Consider the following 25664-nt stretch of genomic DNA (forward strand, 5'->3'; position numbering starts at 1 on the left):
TATACTTAAAGTGATGAAAGGGAAGAACCTATAACCAAGAATACTCTACCTGGCAAGGATCTCATTCAGATTCGATGGAGAAATCAAAAGCTTTACAGACAAGCAAAAAGCTAAGAGAATTCAGCACCACCAAACCAGCTCACAACAGATGCTAAAGGAACTTCTCTAAGTGGAAGAAACAAGAGAAGAAAAGGACCTACAAAAACTAACCCAAAGCAATTAAGAAAATGGTCATAGGAACATACATACCGATAGTTACCTTAAATGTGAATGGATTAAATGCTCCAACCAAAAGACACAGGCTTGCTGAATGGATACAAAAACAAGACCCATATATATGCTGTCTACAAGAGACCCACTTCAGACCTAGGGACACATACAGACTGAAAGTGAGGGGGTGGAAAAAGATATTCCATGCAAATGGAAATCAAAAGAAAGCCGGAGTAGCAATACTCATATCAGATAAAATAAACTTTAAAATAAAGAATGTTACAAGAAATGAGGAAGGACACTACATAATGATCAAGGGATCAATCCAAGAAGAAGATATAACAATTATAAATATATGTGCACCCAACATAGGAGCACCTCAATACATAAGGCAAATGCTAACAGCTATAAAAGAGGAAATCGACAGTAACAATAATACTGGGGGACTTTAACACCTCACACCAATGGACAGATCATCCAGACAGAAAATTAATAAGGAAACACAAGCTTTAAATGACACAAGAGACCAGATAGATTTAATTGATATTTATAGGACATTCCATCTGAAAACAGCAAATTACAGGTTCTCCTCAAGTGCACATGGAACACTCTCCAGCATAGATCACATCTTGGGTCACGAATCAAGCCTTGGTAAATTTAATAAAATTGAAATCATATCAAGCATCTTTTCCGACCACAACGCTATGAGATTAGAAATCAATTGCAGGGAAAAAAACGTAAAAAACACAAACACTTGGAGGCTAAACAATACGTTACTCAGTAACCAAGAGATCACTGAAGAAATCAAAGAGGAAATCAAAAAATACCTAGAGACAAATGACAATGAAAACACAACGATGGAAAACCTATGGAATGCGGCAAAGGCAGTTCTCAGAGGGAAGTTTATAGCACTACAATCCTACCTCAAGAAACAAGAAAAATCTCAAATAATCTAACCTTACACCTAAAGGAACTAGAGAAAGAAGAACAAACAAAACCCAAAGTTAGTAGAAGGAAAGAAATCATAAATATCAGAGCAGAAATAAATGAAATAGAAACAAAACAGTAGCAAAGACCAATAAAAGTAAAAGCTCATTCTTTGAGAAGATAAACAAAATTGGAAGAAATGGACAAATTCTTAGAAAGGTATAACCGTCCAAGACTGAACCAGGAAGAAATAGAAAATATGAACAGACCAATCACAAGCACTGAAATTGAAACTGTGATTAAAAACCTTCCAACAAACAAAAGCCCAGGACCAGATGGCTTCACAGGTGAATTCTATCAAACATTTAGAGAAGAGCTAACACCCATCCTTCTCAAACTCTTCCAAAAATTGCAGAGGAAGGAACACTCCCAAACTCATTCTATGAGGCCACCATCACCCTGATACCAAAGCCAGACAAAGATACTACAAAAAAAGAAAATTACAGACCAATATCACTGTTGAATATAGATGCAAAACTCCTCAACAAAATACTAGCAAACAGAATCCAACAGCACATTAAAAGGATCATACACCATGATCAAGTGGGATTTATCCCAGGGATGCAAGGATTCTTCAATATATGCAAATCAATCAGTGTGATAAACCATATTAACAAATTGAGGAATAAAAACCATATGATCATCTCAATAGATGCAGAAAAAGCTTTTGACAAAATTCAACACCCATTTATGATAAAAACTCTCCAGAAAGTGGGCATAGAGGGAACCTACTTCAACATAATAAAGGCCATATACGACAAACCCAGAGCAAACATCATTCTCAATGGTGAAAAACTGAAAGCATTTCCTCTAAGATCAGGAACAAGACAAGTATGTCCACTCTCACCACTATTATTCAACATAGTTTTGGAAGTCCTAGCCACAGCAATCAGAGACAAAAAAGAAATAAAAGGAATCCAAGTTGGAAAAGTAAGTGTAAAACTGTCACTGTTTGCAGATGACATGATACTATACATAGAGAACCCTAAAGGTGCCACCAGAAAACTACTAGAGCTAATCAATGAATTTGGTAAGGTTGCAGGATACAGAATTAGTGCACAGAAATCTCTTGCATTCCTATACACTAACAACTAAAGATCAGAAGAGAAATTAAGGAAACAATCCCATTCACCACCGCAACAAAAAGAATAAAATACCTAGGAATAAACCTACCTGTAAGGAGGCAAAAGACCTGTACTCAGAAAACTATAAGACACTGATGAAAGAAAGCAAAGATGACACAAACAGATGGAGATATATGCCATGTTCTTGGATTGGAAGAATCAATATTGTGAAAATGACTATACTACCCAAAGCAATCTACAGATTCAGTGAAATCCCTATCAAGCTACCAATGACATTTTTCACAGAACTAGAACAAAAAATTTTACAATTTGTATGGAAACACAAAAGACCCTGAATAGCCAAAGTAATCTTGAGAAAGAAAAACAGAGCTGGAGGCATCAGGCTCCCTTACTTCAGACTATACTACAAAGCTACAGTAATCAAGACAGTATGGTACTGGCACAAAAACAGAAATATAGATCAATGGAACAGGATAGAAAGCCCAGAGATAAACCCACGCACATATAGTCACCTTATCTTTGACAAAGGAGGCAAGAATGTACAATGGAGAAGAGACAGCCTCTTCAATAAGTGGTGTTGGGAAAACCAGACAGCTACATGTAAAAGAATGAAATTAGAACACTCCCTAACACCAGACACTTGCAGGACTTCCCTGGTGGCGCAGTGGTTAAGAATCCGCCTGCCAGTGCAGGGGACACGGGTTCGATCCCTGGTCTGGGAAGATCCCACATGCCACAGAGCAACCAAGCCCGCAAGCCACAAGTACTGAGCCCGTGTGCCTAGAGCCCGTGCGCTGCAACAAGAGAAGCCACTGCAATGAGAAGCCTGCGCACCGCAACGAAGAGTAGCCCCACTCGCCGCAACTAGAGAAAGCCCACGCGCAGCAACAGAGACCCAACACAGCCAAAAATAGAGAAAGAAATTATTAAAAACAAAAAGTTAGCTCATTAAAAAAAAAAAAAGACACATGTGCCCCAGTGTTCTTTGTAGCACTGTTTACAATTTGCCAGGTCATGGAGGCAACCTAAATGCCCATCGACAGATGAATGGATAAAGAAAATGTGGTACATATATACAATGGAATATTACTCAGCCATAAAAAAGAATAAAATTGGGTCATTTGAAGAGACGTGGCTGGACCTAGAGACTGTCATACAGAGTGAAGAAGTCCGAAAGAGAAAAACAAATATCGTATATTAACGCATATACATGGAATCTAGAAAAATGTTACAGATGAACCGGTTTGCAAGGCATAAAGAGACACAGATGTAGAGAACAAACATATAGACACCAAAGGGGGAAAGCGGAGTCGGGGTGATGGTGGTGGGATGAATTAGGAGATTGGGATTGACATATATACACTAATATGTATAAAATAGATAACTAATACGAACCTGCTGTATAAAAAATAAATAAATAAAAATAAATAAAGTAGTTGTCACTTTGTGGGTCGGGAGGAAGAAGAAGGATAGTTAGGAATAGACAGGTGGCTTCTGGGGCGTTGGTAATATTCTATTTCTATTTCTTGGTATTTATCTTATTTTGTTCTTTAAACTATACACATTAGTTTATATGCTTTTTGTGTGTTTGCTATTTCACTAAAAATAGTTAACACCTCTGTCCCTTCCTCACTTCTCCACTCCCCTTCTTTCTTGCTAAACCATTTATTCCTTATTTTGAAATCCTCCCACTTTTACCTCTTAATTTGCTTCTAGAGTGTAATCCTCCAGATTTTGGCAAGAGCTTTATGTTCTTTTGTTAACAAGCCTACTTACCTGTTACCCCTGTCTCTGGTTACTGTCCCTTTTTCTCTTTGTCATTGTCACTTTTGCTGTCCTCTCCATCCTTCTCCTTAAACAAGCTTTTTATTTGCCTTTAGAAAGTAAACAAGAAAGTAGGTTTCCCTCTCTGTTATCTGACTTTATACAGGTTTTCTTCTCATCTAACAACTGAATAATTAGAAGGTTAAAATTTAAGGTTGGTGGATATAAAAAAATTAATGGACACAGAGAACTTTCCTAAGTACATTTGGATCAGAGAATCTTTTGAACAATACCCTGAGTTCTTTGCCAGCTTTCTAGGTTGGTTTGTTTAACAGTATTACTGAGATGTAATTCACACACCACACAATTTACCCATTTAAAGTATACAATTAAGTGGTATATTATATATTTTTAGTATATTCACAGAATTGTGCAACTATCACCACAATCAATTTTAAAATATTTTCATCATCCCAAAAAGAAACCCCATACCCCTCAGCTGTCAACCCCCAAATCCCCCACCCCCAGTCCTAGGCAACCATTAATCCTTGTGTCTCTATAGGTTTGCCTGTTCTGGACATTTCATATAAATGGAATCATACAATATGAGGTCCTTTGTGACTCTTTCAACTAGCATAATGTTTTCAAGGTTCAACCATGTAGCATAGATCAGTACTTCATTCCTTTTTATTGCTGAATATATCCCATTGTATTATGTATATATCACATTTTATTTTTCCATTCATCAGTTGATGGACGTTTATGTTGTTTCCACTCCAGCTATTATAAGCAATGATGAGCATCTGTTAAACAATTATTAGCTTTTACATAATTCCTTTTAAGTGGTATGTATTCATTGCAGAAAATTTCAAAAATCCTGAAGAATATAAAGAATATGATACAATTTATTCATAATCCCACCACTCAAAAATAAGCTCTTTTTAAAAAATTTTCAAGAATAAGCTTTGTTAGCACTTTTTCTGTCGGAAAAATACGTTTATGTAGTTTATTAATTCCTCATTTCTGTTTAAGATTTACTTCTCATTTGAGCAGATTTTGTTTGCCAAGTCACAGCAAATCTGGCCGCTGCAGTTGTAATAATTTGTAAATCATTGTACAATAGGAGTAAAGTAGAGTTATTAGCTATCAGATGGGGAGGGAGGAGGGTTTAGAGAAAGTCTGATAGAGGAGGAAACATGTTTTGTGACTATGTGCATGAATTCCTGAAACTGGTAAGTAAATAAAAATATTGAGCTTTCTAATAAGGTCACATTTGTTCTGTTGTAGGAAGCTAGCAGGATGTACTGTCTTCATCACAGGCGCGAGCCGTGGCATTGGCAAAGCTATTGCTTTGAAAGCAGCAAAGGATGGAGCAAATATAGTCATTGCTGCAAAGACCGCCCAGGCACACCCCAAACTTGCAGGCACAATCTATAGTGCTGCTGAAGAAAGTGAGTTTCAATACATAGAGAATTTGCTGGAAAGTTTAATTATATCTATCTGAAGTCTACCCTAAAAATAATTTTATCTGGTTAAAGAAATATTTTGTCACCTTAGAGCAGTGTTTGGGAACCATTTTTCTCCCCAGCACTTTTAAGTGATGGGAGAGACTCCCGTTAAATATCATGTCTCATGAGGGCAGTGGTTCTTGGATGGGAGCAGAGAGTAGAGGAGTGGAAGTAGAGGAAAGAATTTGAGAGGTGGATGGTGTGAACACTTTGAAAAAGCGCTCCATGTTACTTGTTCTCTGCATAATTCGCAAGTCATTATTTTAATACTTGCAGTTCACAAATAGCTATTGAGTGCTTATATTCAAGGCACTGTGCCAGGAGTAATGGCTTAAATTTCAGCTTCAGTTGATATTGCTAGTTTTGTTAGTTACGTTAATAGTATTGTGGTTATGCTAGGGGAATACATATGAAGCAATTATGAGTGAAATGATGCCTGAGGTTTGTTTTGAAATACACCAGCAAAAAACAAAATGAAATTGGGGGTAGATAAACAAATTAAATGACTGGCAAAACATTATCAATCATTGAAGATAGGAGATGGATTCATGAAAGTTCATTATACTATTCTTTATATTTTTGTACATTTTTGGAAATTTTCCATAATAAAGGTCTTTTAAATTACCTTCCCCATTTTAATAACATTTTAAAAAATTACCTTCCTTTTTGGTTTTTTAATAGAGTTGGCCTAGCTAGTCTGCAGCTGGATATGGATTCATCAGTCTGTCCTACTGTAGGGCAGAGTTGCTAGTAGTTATAAGACATAGTTATTTATACTGATTTTCTGAAAATGGGGTACTTTTTTCTTTTGACTCTTGTGTCAGAGGTTTGATATTGATGAAAGGTTTAATATTTGAATGCTTTAATGTTTCTTTGTTTATCCTTTGTAGTCAAAGCAGCTGGAGGAAAGGCCTTGCCATGTGTTGTTGATGTGAGAGATGAACAGCAAATCAGCAGTGCAGTGGAGAAAGCAGTTGAGAAATTTGGAGGTAGAGCCTTCATTCTGAAATAATTATTGAATATTGGTAAAGTATAGGTGTAACTATAATTTTATATTTAATTTTCTTTTGATTATTTTTTACTGAGTCTTTTTGAGTATAACCAGAAATGGGTATTTGTTCATATAGAAGCACAGCTTAAAACCATCTGATGACGAATTGAATAATTATTAAAAATCATTATGGATAGTATAACAAATTTACCATCCAAAATAAAGTTAAGACCTTGACAATAACATACATCTAGCCAAGTGGTTCCCCAGATCCCATCCACTTGTCTCTCCCCAGTTCATGTAACCATCATTTGATGACTTTTTAATATTAATTGAATAAAGTGCAGATGACCTCTTGGCATTCAAGATCTTTCACATTCTGGTGTTAACAGACTTGTTTTGGTTTCATCTTTCTTCTACACCCCTATGTAAACTCCCTCCTTCAGCCAAAATTGTTTACATCCATTTCCTTACCTTGAATTTTTTTTGTCTCTTAGCTTTTGCTCTTACTATTCCTGAGGCTCCTCCAGTGCCCACTTCTCCACCTCTGATCCTTCCTGAAATGTTCCCTTCTTTGTCTTTTGAAATCCTACCTTTTTGTGCTTTAATCTCATCTCCTTCACGAAGCCAGTTTCCTGACTTATGCCAACTAATCAGAAGTGTACATTTTTCTTTCTCTGAATTCCGAAAACATTCCTTTGATCCTCATCTTGTACGACTTCAGATCTTAGTATTTCTTTTTTCTCCCCAATTGGTTCATAAGCTTCTAGAAGGCAAGTGTTGGGAGTTGAACTGAGACTTTGATGGCATTATAGCAAGGCACGTAGCCATGTCCAAATCCTGCCCTATTACCACTCTCTCCCTATAATATTCCAGAGACTATATGTACATGCAAAGGATATTGGCCAATGGGAAACAAGGTTAATGCTTTATTGTTAGCAAGACTCGTGCTTATAACTCCCAATGTGGAGTGCTGTGTTATTCTGGACTGGAACACAAAGCTTTGGCTCAAATGGGGTCTCTTCCTTTAAATCCAAAATCTTACTCCTGGTTGGCAGCCTTTCCCAAAGTAATGTGAATGCCCATGAGAGAAGAGGAGAGAGAATGCAAAATTACTGGGTATTTTTTTTTGTTTTTTGTTTTCTTACTGAACGGGCTGCAAATATGAAAGAGGAAGGAGAGGAAGCCACGTTCATGTGCAGGACCTTTTATCTAAAATGACTTCACTTACTAGTAAAAGTGAGCAATTAGTGCCAATTAGGACTTAACCTAATTAGTTTAGCCATTCATTTTTAGGGAGGAATTAAGGGATAAGGTGGGTGAGGGTGGAAGACTGGAGCTTTTCCTTTCTCTGTATTCATCCAGTTTTAGTTCTTTCTGTTGATCCGTTGGGTTTATCAACTGAGGGCAAGTTTATCCTTCTTGGAGAATGAGATCATCAGAATATTGGGGAGAGCTGCTACCAGCTTTGTCTGAGGCCTTTCTCTATCTTTATTTCTGTCCTGTAATTCTGTTAGAGAACATCAGCAGTTCAGCTGTTGTCTGGTATTGTCCCAAGAAACCTCTGAAATGAATCAAGATGGACATTAGTTAAAGATACTCAAGACCATACTATATAGGCCCAAAATTCACCCCCCATTTATTTATTTTTTTAATTTAATTTTTTAAACTTTAAAAAAAAATTTTTATTTATTTTTTGGTTGTGTTGGGTCTTCGTTGCTGCACGCGGGCTTTCTCTAGTTGCGGTGAGCAGGGGCTACTCTTCGTTGTGGTGCACGGGCTTCTCATTTCAGTGGCTTCTCTTGTTGCGGAGCACGGGCTCTAGGCACACGGGCTTCAGTAGTTGCAGCACGTGGGCTCAGTAGTTGCGCCCTAGAGCATGCGAGATTCAGTGGTTATGGCTCACGGGCTCTAGAGCACAGGCTCGGTAGTTGTGGCGCACAAGCTTAGTTGCTTCACGGCATGTGGGGTCTTCCTGGACCAGGGATCGAACCCGTGTCCCCTGCATTGGCAGGCGGATTCTTAACCACTGCGCCACCAGGGAAGTCCCCCCTTTTATTTTCATTTTTATTTTTTAATTTTATTTTTCTTAATTGAAGTATAGTTGATTTACAAAGTTGTGCCAATCTCTGCTGTCCAGCAAAGTGACTCAGTTATACACATGTATACATTCTTTTTTTAATATTCTTTTCCATTATGGTTTATCACAGGATATTGACTATAGTTCCCTGCGCTATACAGTAGGACCTTGTTGTTTATCCATCTTATATATAATAGTTTTCACCCGCCTTTTAACTTCCCGTCTTGAATTCTAGCTGCATTGTCTAATCTGGTTCACCAGAAATAGTTACACATTATGTACTAATGACAGCATAGTCCAAAAATTTGTTCGTGTCAAAATGTGAAGCAGCTCCACTTTCCAGAGTTGGGATCCTCCAGAATAAACTGAAGTCTCACAAATTGATTTCTTCTCCTGTTGTTGCCACAGAGAATTTAAAGAGCCAAACTGAAATCTCTTTCTTGGAAGAATTAAGACCCAGAAGTCTCTCCTCTCCAATTTTCTAACTCTATTTTGTCCCAGCCAAGGAGGTTCACTCAGGTGCATGGATGCTCTGCATTTTTTTAGCCACTGTAGCTTAGATTGTCTTCCATTGAACCTGGTATCATTCCTTCAGCATCTTCAGGGTTGGATTAATTCACCTTTGTCTATCATGTGATCTACTTTTCCAGGAGTAGACAGAGAAAACTATAAGGACAAAAGCAAATCTTGGTTTTTGTTTCTTCAGAAGCCAGTGGATCCAGATTATTGATTTGGCCTTCATGTCCTAGAACTTAGCTCAGTTGCTAGAAATCTTCAGTTAAGAAGGTATGCTTTTCATATCTTTGGGGAAAAAAATCTCCCAATGTATTTTGCTACCTATTGTTGAGATGGGCATCTGAAACACTTCTTCTTTTTTTTTTTAAAATTAATTAATTAATTAATTTCATTTTTGGCTGTGTTGGGTCTTAGCTATGCGTGGGCTTTCTTTATTTGCAGCAAGCAGGGGCTACTCTTCATTGTAGTGCCTGGGCTTCTCATTGCCATGGCTTCTCTAGTTGTGGAGCACCGGCTCTAGGCACGCGGGCTTTAGTAGTTGTGGCACGCAGTCTCAGTAGCTGTGGCTCGCGGGCTCTAGAGTGCAGGCTCAGTAGTTGTGGCACATGGGCTTAGTTGCTCCATGGCATGTGGGATCTTCCTGGACCAGGGCTCAAACCCGTGTCCCCTGCCTTGGCGGGCGGATTCTTAACCACTGCGCCACCAGGGAAGCCCTGAAATATTTCTATCTTCTTGCTAAATTTAGAAATTGGTGGTGGAGTTACCTTTATTTTGGAATCTATCCTAACATTTCCTACCCTCCTCCTTAGGATCCACTTTGATGTATTTAAAGTGTTTTGCTTTCCATTTGCCCATTAACTTCTGCTTTTCTGGCATAACAATGCAGAATCTTAATTCTTAATTCTTCAGTGAGCTCTGTTCAGCATCTCAGCTTCTGTTGTCTCCTAATCAGGAGGTATGCCACATTTATGAGATGATTCATAGCCTGCTTTTTTTTTTCCTCTGTGTTTTTTTTCCACAGATCTCCCAAGTCTTTATTTTTTGCTCGTTTGGTTTTAGTTCCATACTGTGGTTGCTACTGATATGGTCTGGTTTGGAGTTTTGTAGGCCTTTGAAGTCTGCCTTTTAGGGAACACTCTACCTTTGTCCTGATATTTCTCTCTGCTGGGGAATTATCCCTAACAAAGTCCTGCACAGTGGATGGTGCTTTCTGACCTGTGCCCTGGGGGGCCTCTGCCACATGGTACTCCCTATCACCTTGCCTTCCCTCATCTTCAGAGTGTTTCAGGCCTTGAGTAAATTATGCTATTTCATAAACCACAGATGTAATCTTTCCTGCCACCTTTTTTTTCTGCAGCAGGCCTACATATATGCCTTTTCTATATCATTTCCCACCATTGTTCCCTGATCCATTTTAATTTGGCCCATCTGAGTTCAGAAATTTTAAGATATCTCTTAATTGGACCTAGTTTTTTTTCTCTTTATCACAGGCAAGTCAAATACAGTTTGCCCAATCAGTATATCTTCATTCCTCATCTACTTTCTTTTGCTTTTGGGCCCAGATGTTTGCTCTGCTAACATAGCTGTCACTTATTATCACATAGTGAGAGATAAAGTCAATAAAGGTTGGATTTGCCCAAGGAATCCATTGATTGGATCAACCCTCATTAGCTTCATCGCCTTAATTAGGGTAATTCTTCACAGGTGGTTTGCATACCCATCAGTCCAGCATCTCACCCAGACCCACACTCAATTTGCTTTGCTCCCACCTGGCTTTTTCTTTAGTGAATATTATCTTCCTTGTCTCTTAGGCCCTAGCAGCCTGCCTTATACAGAGTAGCCCCTCAGTGATTATCTCTTAGTGATGAGATTGAGCAATATCTAGTTTTGTGAATTGAGAAGCATGTCGTGGATTTAAAAATTCCTCTCACTGGTCTTTGCCACTTGTGAAGGCAAACCATCATCATTTTGTTTATTCTGGAAAGCTGGTAGTCACAGGACGTGAAACTTGTCCAATATATACAGGTGATTTACTTGAGTTTGAGTTTTGTTATAATGAAGCTATAAAATGTAATATAGTTGAATCCAAAGTTATTCTAAGGACACGTTTTAAGAAAACATTAGTAGTGAAAACACTATGCTAAAGAATATGGAAATTGAGGAATGAGGACGTGATCAGAATTTTATAATGTTACTATAAATGAAGAAAGGGAGCTTATGACTAATATGTTGTAAGTATAATACCCTTATTTAAACCATTTTCCACATATTGTGAGAGAGGGACAAAGCAAAGTTAAGAGGATAATAAAAGACGTTTATGGCAACAGTCTAACCCCAGCAGTAGAAATTGTCATATATCTATTTGATAGAATATTAAATGCTCTTTAGAAAGAATTATGGCAGCAACATGGATGCAACTAGAGATGATCATACTAAGTGAAATAAGTCAGAAAGAGACAAATACCATATGATATTACTTATATGTGGAATCTAAAACATGACACAAATGAACTTATCTACGAAACAGAAACAGACTCACAGACATAGAGAACAGACCTGTGGTTGCCAAGGGGGAGGGGGAGGGGGGAGGGATGGATGGGGAGTTTGGGGTTAGTAGATGCAAGCTATTACATATATTGAATAGAATGTATAAACAACAAGGTCCAACTGTATAGCACAGGGAACTATATTCAATATCCTGAGATAAACTAATGGAAAAGAATATAAAAAAGAATGTATATATATCTATAACTGAGTCACTTTGCTGTACAGCAGAAATTAACACAACATTGTAAATCAGCTGTACTTCAATTTAAAGAAGAAGAATTGTGAAGGCCATGTAGAAATGCAGAAGTGTGTTTGAGATGCTTTTGTATTTTACCATTTTCATTTAACATTATTTAAGCTTGTAACCATAAATGTTACATATGGATAAGGACTGGATAGAATATGCAGAAATAATCATTATTCTAAATTTATTTTGTGTATAAGTTACCAAAACAAACTTGATCTATTTTCATGATTTGCCTGGAATATAAACTCTAGGTCATTTCTCTTTTCCCAGTTCCCAAGACCAGAAAGGAGCTCTTCCATTTAAGTAAGGGCCTTCGAGAGGAGGGAGACCAGTGTGCTTGGAAGGGAGACAGGCCTTGGAAAGATGATGGGGGGGAAACTTTAAGGAAATTGACCTAAGGTTCTTGGAGACAAGGAGGGAAGACCAGGAAGTAAGAGAACAGATAATGATGGGAGCTACAAACCACTAAGGACTAAGCTTCCTTGCAGTTTCCTGTGGAGCCCTGGTGATGGTCTCCATGTGCCAGTGAAAATCATTTGGGTGCTGTTTTGACATAGCTACTGAGTCTTGCATTGGTGTATTGGTCAGTCATATTATCTAAAAGAAGTGTTTGTGAACTCGGGCTTCAACTATATAGAGTAAATGTTTTTTTATTTTTTTTTGTTTTAAAGTCTAAATGACATTACTAAGAAGTTGATTATTTGAATACAGGAATTGATATTTTGGTGAATAATGCCAGTGCTATTAGCTTGACCAACACATTGGAAACACCTACAAAGAAAGTGGATTTGATGATGAACGTCAACACCAGAGGCACCTATCTTACGTAAGTTAAAGACCTGTGGGAGTGAGTGTTGCAGTGTTTTGTCAGAGAACTAGTTGTAAACAGATTTGAATAGGTTAGGAATACAGTTTAAAATCTAGTCAACCCTTATAAAGGCCTAAAAGTGCTCCAAGTCAGTAGATAGTATTTTAAATAGTTTTATTCAGAGTGCCTTTTCTCTGTGAATCTAATAAAGACTAAAGTATAGCTCAAACATTTTCAAACATTTGCATGAGTAAATATATATATATGCATACCAAGTCTTCTGGCAAACCTGCAGTAGTCTCTTCTTCCTCTGAAAAACACTGGAGTTTTAGTTATGTAAATAACAAGAAGCTCATTATGAATCCCATTTTAATGTAATTGAAAAAGGCTAATGCTATCTTGGGCAGTGTCAGGGAAAATATCAAATATAGAATGAGAGCAAATGTAGTCCTGTTGTGTTCTGGATTGGTCAGACCTAGTCCACTCTTGTTTATTTGTCCATTTGTTTATCTGTTTATTTACTTTCGGGTTCTACCATTTTTCATGTGGATATAAGGACAGATCAGCACAGAACTTTCTTATCTGCCTTATATGTACTTGTGTGTATCTGCCTTATATGTTTGCATAGAACAGGTGGTTAGGAGCTTGGACTTTGGAGGCAGACTCCTTTGAGGATTCAAATCTCACCCCCCACCCTTCATGACTCACTATCTTCATGACCTTGTACAAGTAACTTAACCTCTTGCAGAGTCTGTTTTCTCATTTGTAAAATGGGGATAATAGAGAAGTATGTCATAGGATTGGTAATAAGGGTTAAATGTAAAATTTGTCTTTAATTCTGAACTTTGCCCTTGGGTGTGTTTTTTTGGATCTGCAAAACTTGGCTCTGACAGTGTTAAACATTTTGTTTTTATTAGTTACCTATATTCATAATTTCATTAGTTGCCTACATGAAAAAAATCAGGAGATTTACACAAAAATCCCGATTTCTGGCTTTTCTTGAAACATTGGCCACATAGAGACAGCGTTCCCACATGGCAACAGTTAGCTACCATAGCCCAGTGGCAGAGTATCAACTGCGTTATCAGATGGGGACTGGGTACAATTGTCTCTGGATGCTGAGGGCAGGCTAAAAAGTTGCCACTTATCATTGTGCTTGCACTTTTTCTTCTTATATTAAAGGAGAAAATAAAATATTTCTCATACCCATGTCTATCTGAAGTGGGAAAATGAGACATATGCCAAGAGGGCCATATGTGCAAGTAAAATGGTTGAGAGCTTGCTTCTTTGTAGATGTGGGGCATATTTCTATAAATTCAATGTGTAACCTATATTTCTCCTGAATGGAAACCATAGAGAATCAAACCATAGTAAAATCTGTGGCAAGCATATTGAAAAGATTGTGGTGAAAAACATAATGAACTAGAAAAAGGACTAACATTTCAATAGGTTTGTGTTTATTTTCAAATAAAATAAGCAATGCTGCTGTGTGATGCAGTTATGTATTACAAGAAGAAATTATCTGGGCATGAAAATATTTTACAGCTGGTAACTTTGTGAAAGAATTTTGATTGAATGTAAACACTCATTTAAATAAGTGTTTAAAAATATAAACCTAACCAGGAATACTATTCCTGCTGAATTAAGGGTTAGAAGGGCATGATGCATGAAAAACTTAAATCATTTGTGGCAGTTTCTATTGTAGATGATGAAGCCACAGGTATAAATAGTCCACCCACCCAGTTATATTTATTTATGGTGTCAGGATAATTTTGATGTGATTAACGTTTTTTAGACTGGATACTCATGACATGAACATCAGGAAATGACTTGAGGATTGAGAAATGTTTTAGAAAATGTAATGTGGGTTTATCAAAAGTGGTAATCAGGACTTTCCTCGTGGCGCAGTGGTTAAGAATCCGCCTGCCAATGCAGGGGACACAGGTTCGAGCCCTGGTCCAGGAAGATCGCACATGCCGCTGAGCAACTAAGCCCGTGCGCCACAACTACTGAGCCTGTGCTCTAGAGCCCGCGAGCCACAACTACTGAGCCCGCGAGCCACAACTACTGCAGCCCGCGTGCCTAGAACCTGTACTCCACAACAAAAAGAAGCCACCGCAGTGAGAAGCCTGCACACCGCAACAAAGAGTAGCCCGTGCTCGCCGCAACTAGAGAATGCCTGCGCACGGCAATGAAGACCCAATGCAGCCAAAAAATTAATTAATTAATTAATTTAAAAAAAAAATCTGGGCTTCCCTGGTGGCGCAGTGGTTGAGAGTCTGCCTGCCAATGCAGGGGACACGGGTTCGAACCCTGGTCTGGGAAGATCCCGCATGCCGCGGAGTGGCTGGGCCCGTGAGCCACAACTACTGAGCCTGTGCGTCTGGAGCCTGTGCTCCACAACGGGAGAGGCCGCGACAGTGAGAGGCCCGCGCACCACAATGAAGAGTGGCCCCCGCTCGCCGCAACTGGAGAAAGCCCTCGCGCAGAAATGAAGACCCAACACAGCCAAAAATAAATAAATAAATAAATAAATAAATAAATAAATAAATAAATAATAATAATAATTAAAAAAAAAAAAATCCACCTGCCAGTACAGGGGACACGGGTTTGATACCTGGTCCTGGAAGATCCCACGTGCTGTGGAGCAACTAAGCCTGTGCACCACAACTACTGAGCCTGTGCTCTAGAGCCCGCGAACCACAGCTTCTGAGCCCACGCACTACAACTCTGAAGCCCGTGTGCCTAGAGCCCATGCTCCGCAACAAGAGAAGCCACCGCAATGCAAAGCCTGCACACCTCAACGAAGACTAGCCCCGCTGGCTGCAACTAGAGAAAGTCCGTGCGTAGCAACAAAGACCAAATGCAGCCCAAAATAAAAAAAAAAAAAAAAAAAAAAGTGGTATAGACAGTGTGGCTGTGATGGTCAGGGTTAACTTTAAACTTATACAAGTCTAAACTAATGTAGAAGTGTTTCACAGAGGTATAGAAATTAAGTTTGTTCATTGTGTTGTTCACTAGGAATTGCTCTTGCTAAAAAGTTAAAAACGGGCCATTATGAATTCTAAGAATTAAATAGACTTCCGTGGTTTGAACTACGGACTGTTCAGTGCTTTACTCATGTTGAATACAAAGTGATTGTCGGTTCTGTGACAAGGTTGTCTGGTTGTGGTGTATTGTTGTAGAGATTTTGTTTTTGATTAGAAAGAAATCAATTCTTTTTTGTTACCCAAGAGAAAATTCCTAACTCAGTTCCCAAGCAAAGATTGGGTCAAAGAATTGGCTTTTTTAGCTGACATTATGACTTATGGAAACACAAGTATATGATTCTCATTGCTCATTCCTTGTGAAAGTATGTCTTTGGAAAACCCATTTGTCAAGAATAATTTGTCCCCTTTCCTATACCAAGGTCATTTTCCAAAAATGAAAGTGATGGCCTAAACTACACTCCTGTTTGTAGATTTGTTTCAAAACAAAACCAAAAAATCCTGATATAGGAAAATGAACTAACCTTTTAAAATTACCTTTATCAATGAAAACTATTTGTGTAGTTGAAGAACTACAAATGGAATACATAAGCTGTAGGGCACTAAGGTACTAAAAACTAAATATGAGTACGTTGGAGTAATAGATCTACAAATATCTCAGGAATAGATACCCTAAAATAAAACCCTTTTTTAAAGCAAAGATTCTATTCACTGTTGAAAGTTCCTATATTTGTTAACAGCTATTTTTTTAAAATAAATTTTATTTATTTATTTATTTTGGCTGCATTGGGTCTTTGTTGCTGCGCAAGGGCTTTCTCTAGTTGTGGTGAGTGGGGCCTACTCTTTGTTGCCGTGCACGGGCTTTTCATTGCAGTGGCTTCTCTTGTTGCAGAGCACGGGCTCTAGGCGCACGGGCTTCAGTAGTTGCGACACGTGGGCTCAGTAGTTGTGGCGCAGGGGCTTAGTTGCTCTGCGGCATGTGGGATCTTCCTGGACCAGGGCTTGAACCTGTGTCCCCTGCATTGGCAGGCGGATTCTTAACCACTGCGCCACCAGGGAAGTCCCTACTAACAGCTATTTTTAAATAAAATTGTTCCCAGTTAAAGGCATTTTACAATGCCAATTGAAAGACCTGACATTGACCTTTGACCCAAAAAAAGGGTGTCAGGTTTTTGGCCCTCTATGAAAGGCATACGTTATAAAAGAGAAACTCATAATGAGACATTTCCATTTAAATTTTTGTTTTGTTTTTTATTTAGTGACACTCATTTCATTCCTGGAAGATAAGTACAGATTGTTTTCTCAGGGAAGCCTGAGACGCATCCTCAGGGAGAGAGTAGGGGAAAGCCCAAAGAACTGACCTATTTGGAGATTTCAGCAAGGATCTGGAGCTGCTTCCTGATCCCTGGTGCCCAGGGCCCTGTGGCCTATGTCTTGTGTTCTACTGGTTTAAAGAAAAAGGGTTGGAAGACAGGAGGTAGAATGCAGATCCTTATTTCTATTTCTAAGTTTTAATTAAATATATAATCTCCAGTATTATATGTGTTTGTATCATGTTAAATGCTTATAGAAATTCAGTAATAAGGCTCAATTGTATTTCTGAACCGTTGCTCTTTCTTATACCCAGCTCACTTTATTCATTTACTCAAATGCCCTATAGGCCTTGGAGCTTACAACCCTGATTAAGTAAAATAATTCATGTGAAGGTAATAACTAATAAGTGCATTGCCTAGCATACAGTAAGTTTCTAGTGAACTTAGCTATCTGATTAAGCTCAAGGTATTAGTATCTAAGCGTGGTGCTAAGAGTTTTCAATATAATGTGTAAGATAGGGCATGTTGCTGTGGAAAACGTACCTGATTAGGATTAGTAACGCTGAGGGTTAGGCAAGCAAAGTGCAGGTGGAAAGGTTTTGTCTAATAGATCAGAGAAGCTCATGTTTGTAATGTAAATGAGATGAACTCCTTCCCTTGAGTGTGAAATATGGTCTTATTGCTTGGAATAGGTTGTTTGTTTCCTGTTGATGCTTTGACGTGCAGCTTCAGTGTTCTAATGACAAACAGCTGTAATATTGTTTGCCCTTCTCTACCTCACCCCCATAAAAGTGAAGCGCCTTTGTAACAGAAAAACAATATGTACAAAAACCCTTTAGTGATATTGATTGTTTTTGGTTTATAAACTTAAAAAGACATTGCAGATGGTAACAAGAATGTTGTACATTGGTAATAAAGAAACAGACTTAAGAAGAATGGACTAGTTTCAAGTCCTAGAAGTTATTGAATGTGAAATAAAACTAAAAACTATAAAATTATTAAGCTACAATATGTTATTAAGCTGTATACTATAGCTTAATAATTAAACATTTACAAATATTGGACCTGTATCTTTTGTAAAATAAATTATCTACCTTTTTGAAAGGGTTTAAAAAACAAACAACTTAATATTGCCCGCAAAGGAACATTGCATTGCATATTGGTACAAATTAAATTTGGTAATGTATTGGGAGTTCATGTTATTAAATTACAGTTCCAGTGTGGTAGGAATACTATACCTACTAAGATGAAAAAAAATCAGAATATGTAATACTAATAATAGCAGCTGTTTATTTCATGTTTAATATATGCACTGTTCTAAGTATCTCATATATATCATCTCATTTTAATCCCTTGGTCAATCCTAGATAGTAGCAGGTATTACCAACATTTACAAATGAGAAAACTGAGAATTACAATACTATATATTTTGCCCCAGATCACACAATGAAGGGCAGAAAGAGGATTTGAACCCAGGTCTGTCTGACTTGGAAGGATGTAGTTGAAGATAATCTAAATTGGGTTTAAGGCTAGTGTGCCACGGATTTGATTATTTTCATCAAGCAGATCATATTGTCAGGCCATTATGCATAGCTTCAAAGGATGAATATTAGTTGCTTTTCCTATCTACATTCCAGGTAAGTGGGGGAATAACAACAAAAGAAACCAACAGAAGTACCCTACCGGTTATTGAACAAGTTCAGTTGCTCTGTAGAAGTAGTTTAAAATATAACTTAAGAAAGTAATGAAGCTGTTAGAAAGCTCGTAACTTGACTTGTGTTTTCTTTTGCTTTCAGATCTAAAGCATGCATTCCTTATTTGAAAAAGAGTAAAATTGCTCATATCCTCAATCTCAGCCCACCGCTGAACCTAAATCCACTGTGGTTCAAACAGCACTGTGGTAGGTGGTAGGATGAGGGGATGGCTTGTTTAGTCAATTCGTTTTGTATTAAACCAGTGTATCTATGATGTAATCACAGTTTGTACATAGCATTCAACATTAAATTTTCTATGCAGAAATTGATAGCATTTTGTAAGTAGATTCTTAATCTTTTATCTTTAATTTAAAAAATTGAGGTATAATTTACATTAAATAAAATGCACAGATGTTAATGGTTCAGTCTGATGAGTTTTGACAAACGTATACACCTGTATAACCAATACACAAATGGAGATGTGGATATCCCTGTCCTAGAAAGCTCTCTCAAGTCCCAGTGGGTGTGTTTTATTGTATGTAACTTATTCTTCAGTAAAGTTAGTGAAAATGATCCATGGAATACTTTACCTTTCACAGAAAACTAGTGATTTAAGGTGAGTATGCTAAATAACAAGATTTATGTATAGGTGCCTCCTTTGAAATAGTTGTGTCAGATACTTAGTCCTTATTTCAACGTACTTCAGTAAAATTTGGAAAGGAAGGCAGTTGAAGTAGGAACCCATAGAACAAAACTAAAAGGAGTTCTGTATTAATCGACTAGGTTAAATGAATTTGCAACCTTTTGTTTATGTTTTACTAGTAGTAGTTTTCCTTTAAATGGTCACTTTCATTTTTTAAAAAAGAAAAGAAAAAAAAACAGATTAAGAAACAATAATGTAACTTACTCCCATAATATTAAGAGAAGTGAAAGTTTATTACTATCTTTTTTATTTGAATCTAATATTAGGATGGAAGTATGTATAAGTGGTTCATCCCTGATATATATAAAAACCATTTCCATAAAACTACAGTTACTTCTATAAAAACTGTTCTTTTAAAAATAGTAAATTAAAATTATGTTTTGTATTATTATTAAATAATTCTGAAAAAATATATCGAGGAAGAAATAGTAATAGAAAGAAATTGGTTATTTTAATTCACAGATTAATTTCTTTCTTAATTAAATTCTTGGTGGTTTCTTTCAGCTTACACCATTGCTAAGTATGGTATGTCTCTGTGTGTGCTTGGAATGGCAGAAGAATTTAAAGGTGAAATTGCAGTCAATGCATTGTGGCCTAAAACAGGTATGTACTTACAAAAAATCCATTTATTGGATTCTCATTTATTGTCTTTGACATTCTTTGCTGGGTGGGGTGGGGTGCGAGTGAGTAGACTGTCAAAGGTAACCTCAGTCTGTCTGTTGGGAAAAAAGTTCAACTTTTTATTGTGCATAAAAGGCCCTTTTCAATCATCTTCTAGCTTTGACTTGATCTGCATTACTACATGATTGCTGTACTAGAAACACTGAACCCAGGAACACTTGAAAAGTCTCATTAAAGCCAACAGGAAGCCATCTGCGTTTCCCTAACCTTTTTTCCATTGCTGTCTTTGGTACCTTAAAAAATTCTACAGATTCTCATACTTTTGTTTTCTCCTCACACATCCCAGCAAATGCTTCTTTACTTTCTGGTATTCTTACTACTTTGTCTTTTTCCTTTATGAAAAACCAACTTTTCTGTACTTTCACATGAGTTCTGAGTTCACAGAGTGCCTAGATCCCCTTTAGGTGACAGAATCACCTGCCTATGGCTGGGTATGCAGCTTTAGAGTTAAATGTATGATGGAAGCTGATGGGTGCAGGCTAGGGAATATGTTGTATAAACATGAGGGAAAGTCAGTAAAAATGGCAGAAAGGGAAAGCTTGTCCTTGTGGGTTCTTATTCTCCACTTATATATCAGAACAGCTTAACAGAGGTAAAACACAAGACAAACTATGTCTATTATACGTTTTTTCATATATTTAATAGATAATGCCTGTGAAAACCTTAACTACTTTCATCTTAAATATAAATGACAATCCTACCCCACAAAAGTATGATAAAGGGAAAACGTAGTGGGAATCACTTTTTCATTTTATGTATTTAACAGAACCTTTGTGGCACTAACATCAGTACTCCAACATGTAAAGTAGTGTGACCCCTTTCCAAGGAAACTCCTTAGGGGTCAAACTGGTGTGTCTGCTCCTAGGACAGTGCCCTCCATTCAGTGGTCACTTAGGTGTTTTTTGAATGAATGATCATTTTGGATTCCCTCTGAAAGTATCTTCATATTCTTCATTATATTCCTTGAAACATACAGATTGCAGACTGGAATATTTTCACTTATTTGAGGGTACAGGGGGTTTCTGAGAAGGTGACTGTTGAAACTTATGGCCTTTCTGTCTACCCTTTCCAATGACCAGCAAACTCCCCGGAGTGGAGCAGGTGTTGGGGTGGCAGGCAGGCAGGACATGGAAGGAATGAGCAAGACATTGATTCTGTAAGAGGAGTAACTGAGAAGCTTGAAGGGGGTTATTCCCCTCTGGGCCAGAGGACAGAATGGGGCCAGTAGAGAGCATTGGAGGGAGAATTAATACTCAGAAGTTCCTGGAGGGAGCTCAGCCCATGGAGATCTGAGGCCCTCACCTGGGTGATTCAACAGGTGAGATAAGTATTTCCTACCCTTAAGGCTGAACAGTAAGGAGACCAGGGAGAATTCTCCTTTAGGCCTCCAAATGGATTCAGTAACTGATACATCTACTGTATTACCCACCCGTGGGGCAGAGACCACTGCACTTGCCCCTGCTGCCAAGGTTGCCATTGTTTAAATTATCTAAGGGTGAGTAGAGCAGTGAAGAGACAAAAAGTGCAGTGCAGCTAAGGGGATCCAATATCCAGACACAGGAAGAATAAACAAACACTGCTGTCTGTTAGAAGAACACTTAATTCAGTATTTTTGCAAATTATGATAGCCCTAGAGGTACTCTTGAATGGAACTGCCTCATATAGCAGTGTGAATTGTACCCAGAGTTGTAGCTTAGAAACAAATGAGGGATTTCTTTTGCTTCCCATCTGCTGTGTACTAGGTGAGGAGATTTCCTCAGCTCCAGGCAGGAGTGAAAGACCTAATGGTCTATGGTATTGAAGCTGGGAGAACAAGGGGCTGTGGGTGAGAATTTATGGAGCCCTGGGATATGTTGCTAATGCAACTCTTAGGAAAATTTAGCCGTTGCAGCCAGCTCTCTAGTCACTATCTTTCTTTTCTAATAAGAACTCCAGTAATCAAAAACATTTTTTAAATGAAATATAGTTGATGTACAATATTATGTTAGTTGCAGGTGTACTGCATAGTGATTTGACATTTGCATACATTGTGAAATGATCACCACGATAAGTCTAGTAACCATCTGTCTCCGTACAAAGTTATTACAGTATTAGTGCCCATATTCTTTATGCTGCATATTACATTCCTGTGGCTTATTTATTTTATAGCTGGAGGTTGTACCTCTTAATCCCTTTCACGTATTTTTCCCCACCCTTCACCCCACTCTCCTCTGGCAACCATGTGTTTGTTCTCTGTATCTATCAGTCTGTTTTCATTTTGTTTTGTTTGTTTATTTTGTTTTTCAGATTCCACATATAAGTGAGACCATATGATATTTGTCTTTGTCTGACATTTCACTTAGCATAATACTCTCTAGATCCATCCATGTTGTCACAAATGGCAAGATTTAATTTATTTAATGGCTGAGTAATGTTCTATTGTGTGTGTGTGTGTGTGTGTGTGTGTGTATCACCACATCTTCTTTATCCATTTATCCATCTATGGACATTTAGGTTGCTTCCATATCTGGGTTATTGTAAATAATGCTGCAGTGAACATTGGTGTGCATATATATTTTTGAATTAGTGTTTTTGTTTTCTTTGGGTAAATACCCAGAAGTGAAATTGCTGGATCATATGGTAGTTCTATTTTTAATTTTTTAAGGAGGAATCAATTTTTTAAAATTCCATCTGAAGTTTGACTAAGATTCTTTATGCCCTGACCTACTGTGGGATCAGAACCATGATTTACTGCTTCTTCGTTTCCCTTGTTATTGTAGCAGACACAGTTCTTTTAAGATTTTCTGGAGAGTGATATTTGTTGCAGTGAGGCAAAGATGAGAGTGAAAAAACTGCTTCTACAATATTTTTCAAACTACATGTCAAGACTCATTGGTGAGTCACGAAATCAATTTAGTGAGGCATGAAATCAATTTAGTGGATTGTGAAATCTACTAGGTAGCAGCCAGAATTTTGTTGTTGTTTCATTTTATTTCTAATTGAATAAAATAGAAAATATTAGAGAGCATTGCATATAGTAAGAGTCAGTGTTGTTTCATAAACTTTTTTCATATATAAATGAAATAGGTATATGTTTGTGAGTGTATATGTGTAGGTATTATGTGTTTTTAGTCATGCTGATAAAAAGTGTTACTTGTGAATCACAGTAAAAAAGTTTAAAAGCTCACACTTTATTGTGCCTCTTTTTTTTCAACTTCTTTTCCTTCTCTCATCCTTTCTCAACCTCTTCCCCCTACCTTAATCATTGCTGTTACTAAAGTTGATAGATAGTGAGAGTCAGGCAGTTAGTTAGAAAGGGAGGTCTCTGAGATAAAGTCTGAGCATAGTGTTTTCCCTCTTGGTACCTCTATTATGTTACTTGACGCTTTATATTCATTCATCTTCCAAACATTTTTATATGCCAGGCACAGTTCTCTGCGCTATTTATTCCTTATGTATTCAACAGATAATTTATTAAGTATCTACTATGCACAAGGTACCTGGGGGTACTAAGATGAATGTGATGCAGTCCTTACCTTCAGAGAGTTTACCACTTAATGCGAGAGATGGAAGAGTTTGTTGCCATCATTTACACTTTGTCCTTCTTTCCTTGCCTCCACTCCTCTAACCTTTAGGTCTTTGGGATTCTGGGGTAACAAAGTGAGAAAAAGCCTAGTCTAATGCTAAAAATTTGAGATTTTATTCATCAGCAAATATTTCCTGGACACCTGTTATGTCCTAAGCTCTGTTCTAGTTGCTTAAGATACAGCAGAGAACAAAGTGGACAAGAATATCTGCCATTATGGAACTTATAGTATAATTGGGAGAGACACAATAGACATTTAACATAATGAATAACAAACTATATAATATGCTAGAAGGTGATAATGCTATGGAAAAAGTAGAAGAAGGTAAGGGAGATTAGAAGTCTCAGGTGTTGGGGAGGATAAGTTACAATTTTAAATAGGGTAGAAAGGTTTGGCCTTTTTGAGGTGACATTTGAGTGTAGAAGTCTTCAAGTAAGGAGGTGATGGAGTTCGCCTTGGGGATGTGTTAGTCAATGGGGTATTTGAGGGAAAAGCATTGAAGACAGAAGACATAGGCCCTTGGAAGGTCCTCTGAGGTGAGCCTGCTTGGCAATGATGAAAGAGCAGGCAGAAGGCCAATGTGGCTGGAGTGAGGGGAGAGTGGTAGGAAGTGAGGAGATGATGCTTATGAGGAAATGGTCAGACGTTGTAAGGTTCTTGCCAAGACTTGGGTTTTTACTCTATGAGTGAAATGAGGAGCTTTTGCAAGGTTTTGAGCAGAGGAGGGGCCTGATTCTTTTAAATTTGTAAAAGAATCTCTCTGGCTGCTCTGTTGAGAATAGATTCTCATAGGGCAAAAGGAGAAACAGGGAGACCAGTTTGGAGGCTATTGGAGTAACCTAGGCACAGATAATAGTAGCTGTGACCAGGGTGATAGCAGAGGCAGAGAGTGGTCAGATTCTGATATTTTTTGAAGTTAGAACCAACAAGATGTGCTGATGGATTAGATATAGGATATAAAACAAAAAGAAGAGTCAAGGATGACTCCAAAATTATTTTGGCTTTAGTAGCTGGAATAATGGAGTTGCCGTCAACTGAGATGAGGGAATGCTACAGACGGGAGGTTGGGGAACAAATTCAGTTTGGGGCATTGTGATTGAGCATCCAAGTGGAGATGGTCAGTAAGCAGTTGGGTTTGGAAGTCCGGGGGTCATGAGGGAGGTTCAGGCTGGAGATGGAAATTTGTGGATTTTCAGCATATAGATGGCATATAGAGTCACAAGGCTAGATGATGTCAGCTAGAGAGTGAATAGAAGAAGAGAAAGGATCATTGGCCATTGCAATGTTAAGAGGTTGGGAAGAAGAGGAAAAAATCCACATAGGAGAGTAAGGTAGGAAGAAAATCAAAGAGTATGATGTCCTGAAAGCCAATTGGAGAAAGTGTTTCAAGGAAGAAGAGGAGTGATCAGTTGTGTCAAATGCTGCTCATAGCTCTTACAAGATGGGGACTGACCACTGGATTTAGTAATCTGGACATCTCCTTCATATCACTTATAACATTTGAAATTAAATTGCTGATTTTGTAACTATAATTGTTTAATGTCTTTTTTTGGGGGGCTGTGTTGGGTCTTCATTGTGGCATGCAGGATCTTCATTGTGGCATACGGGATCTTCGTTGAGGCATGTGGGATCTTCGTTGAGGCATGAGGGATCTTTCGTTGCGGTGCGTGGGCTTCTCTCTAGTTGCGGTGCGTGGGCTTCTCTCTAGCTGCGGCGTGCGGGCTTCTCTCTAGCTGTGGTGTGTGGGTTTTCTCTCTCTGGTTGTGGTGCGGGCTCCATAGCATGTGGGCTCTGTAGTTTGTGGCACGCAGCCTTTTTTGTTGAGGCACATGAGCTCAGTAGTTGTGGTGCATGGGCCTAGTTGCCCCGCAGCATGTGGGATCTTATTTCCCTGACCAGGGATCGAACCCGCGTCCCCTACATTGGAAGGCGGATTCTTCAGCACTGGACCACCAGGGAAGCCCCTGTTTAATGTCT

The 25664-nt window shown here is 38.1% G+C and overlaps 1 protein-coding gene across 3 annotated transcripts in view; it reads left to right on the forward strand.

Annotated features, from left to right (window-relative positions):
* The window catches only part of HSDL2 (hydroxysteroid dehydrogenase like 2), a 68096-nt gene that overhangs the window by 10547 nt on the left and 31885 nt on the right, over positions 1 to 25664 (forward strand). For all 3 annotated transcript variants that reach the window (XM_036855990.1, XM_036855992.1, XM_036855989.1), the window contains exons 2-6: positions 5334 to 5497; positions 6445 to 6543; positions 12647 to 12761; positions 18840 to 18943; positions 19945 to 20043. In XM_036855990.1, the coding sequence (XP_036711885.1) occupies positions 5334 to 5497; positions 6445 to 6543; positions 12647 to 12761; positions 18840 to 18943; positions 19945 to 20043 (581 nt within the window). The remainder of the gene's footprint in view (positions 1 to 5333; positions 5498 to 6444; positions 6544 to 12646; positions 12762 to 18839; positions 18944 to 19944; positions 20044 to 25664) is intronic.

The sequence above is a fragment of the Balaenoptera musculus genome, chromosome 6 (assembly GCF_009873245.2).
Source record: "Balaenoptera musculus isolate JJ_BM4_2016_0621 chromosome 6, mBalMus1.pri.v3, whole genome shotgun sequence".
In the NCBI taxonomy this organism is placed as follows: Eukaryota; Metazoa; Chordata; class Mammalia; order Artiodactyla; family Balaenopteridae; genus Balaenoptera; species Balaenoptera musculus.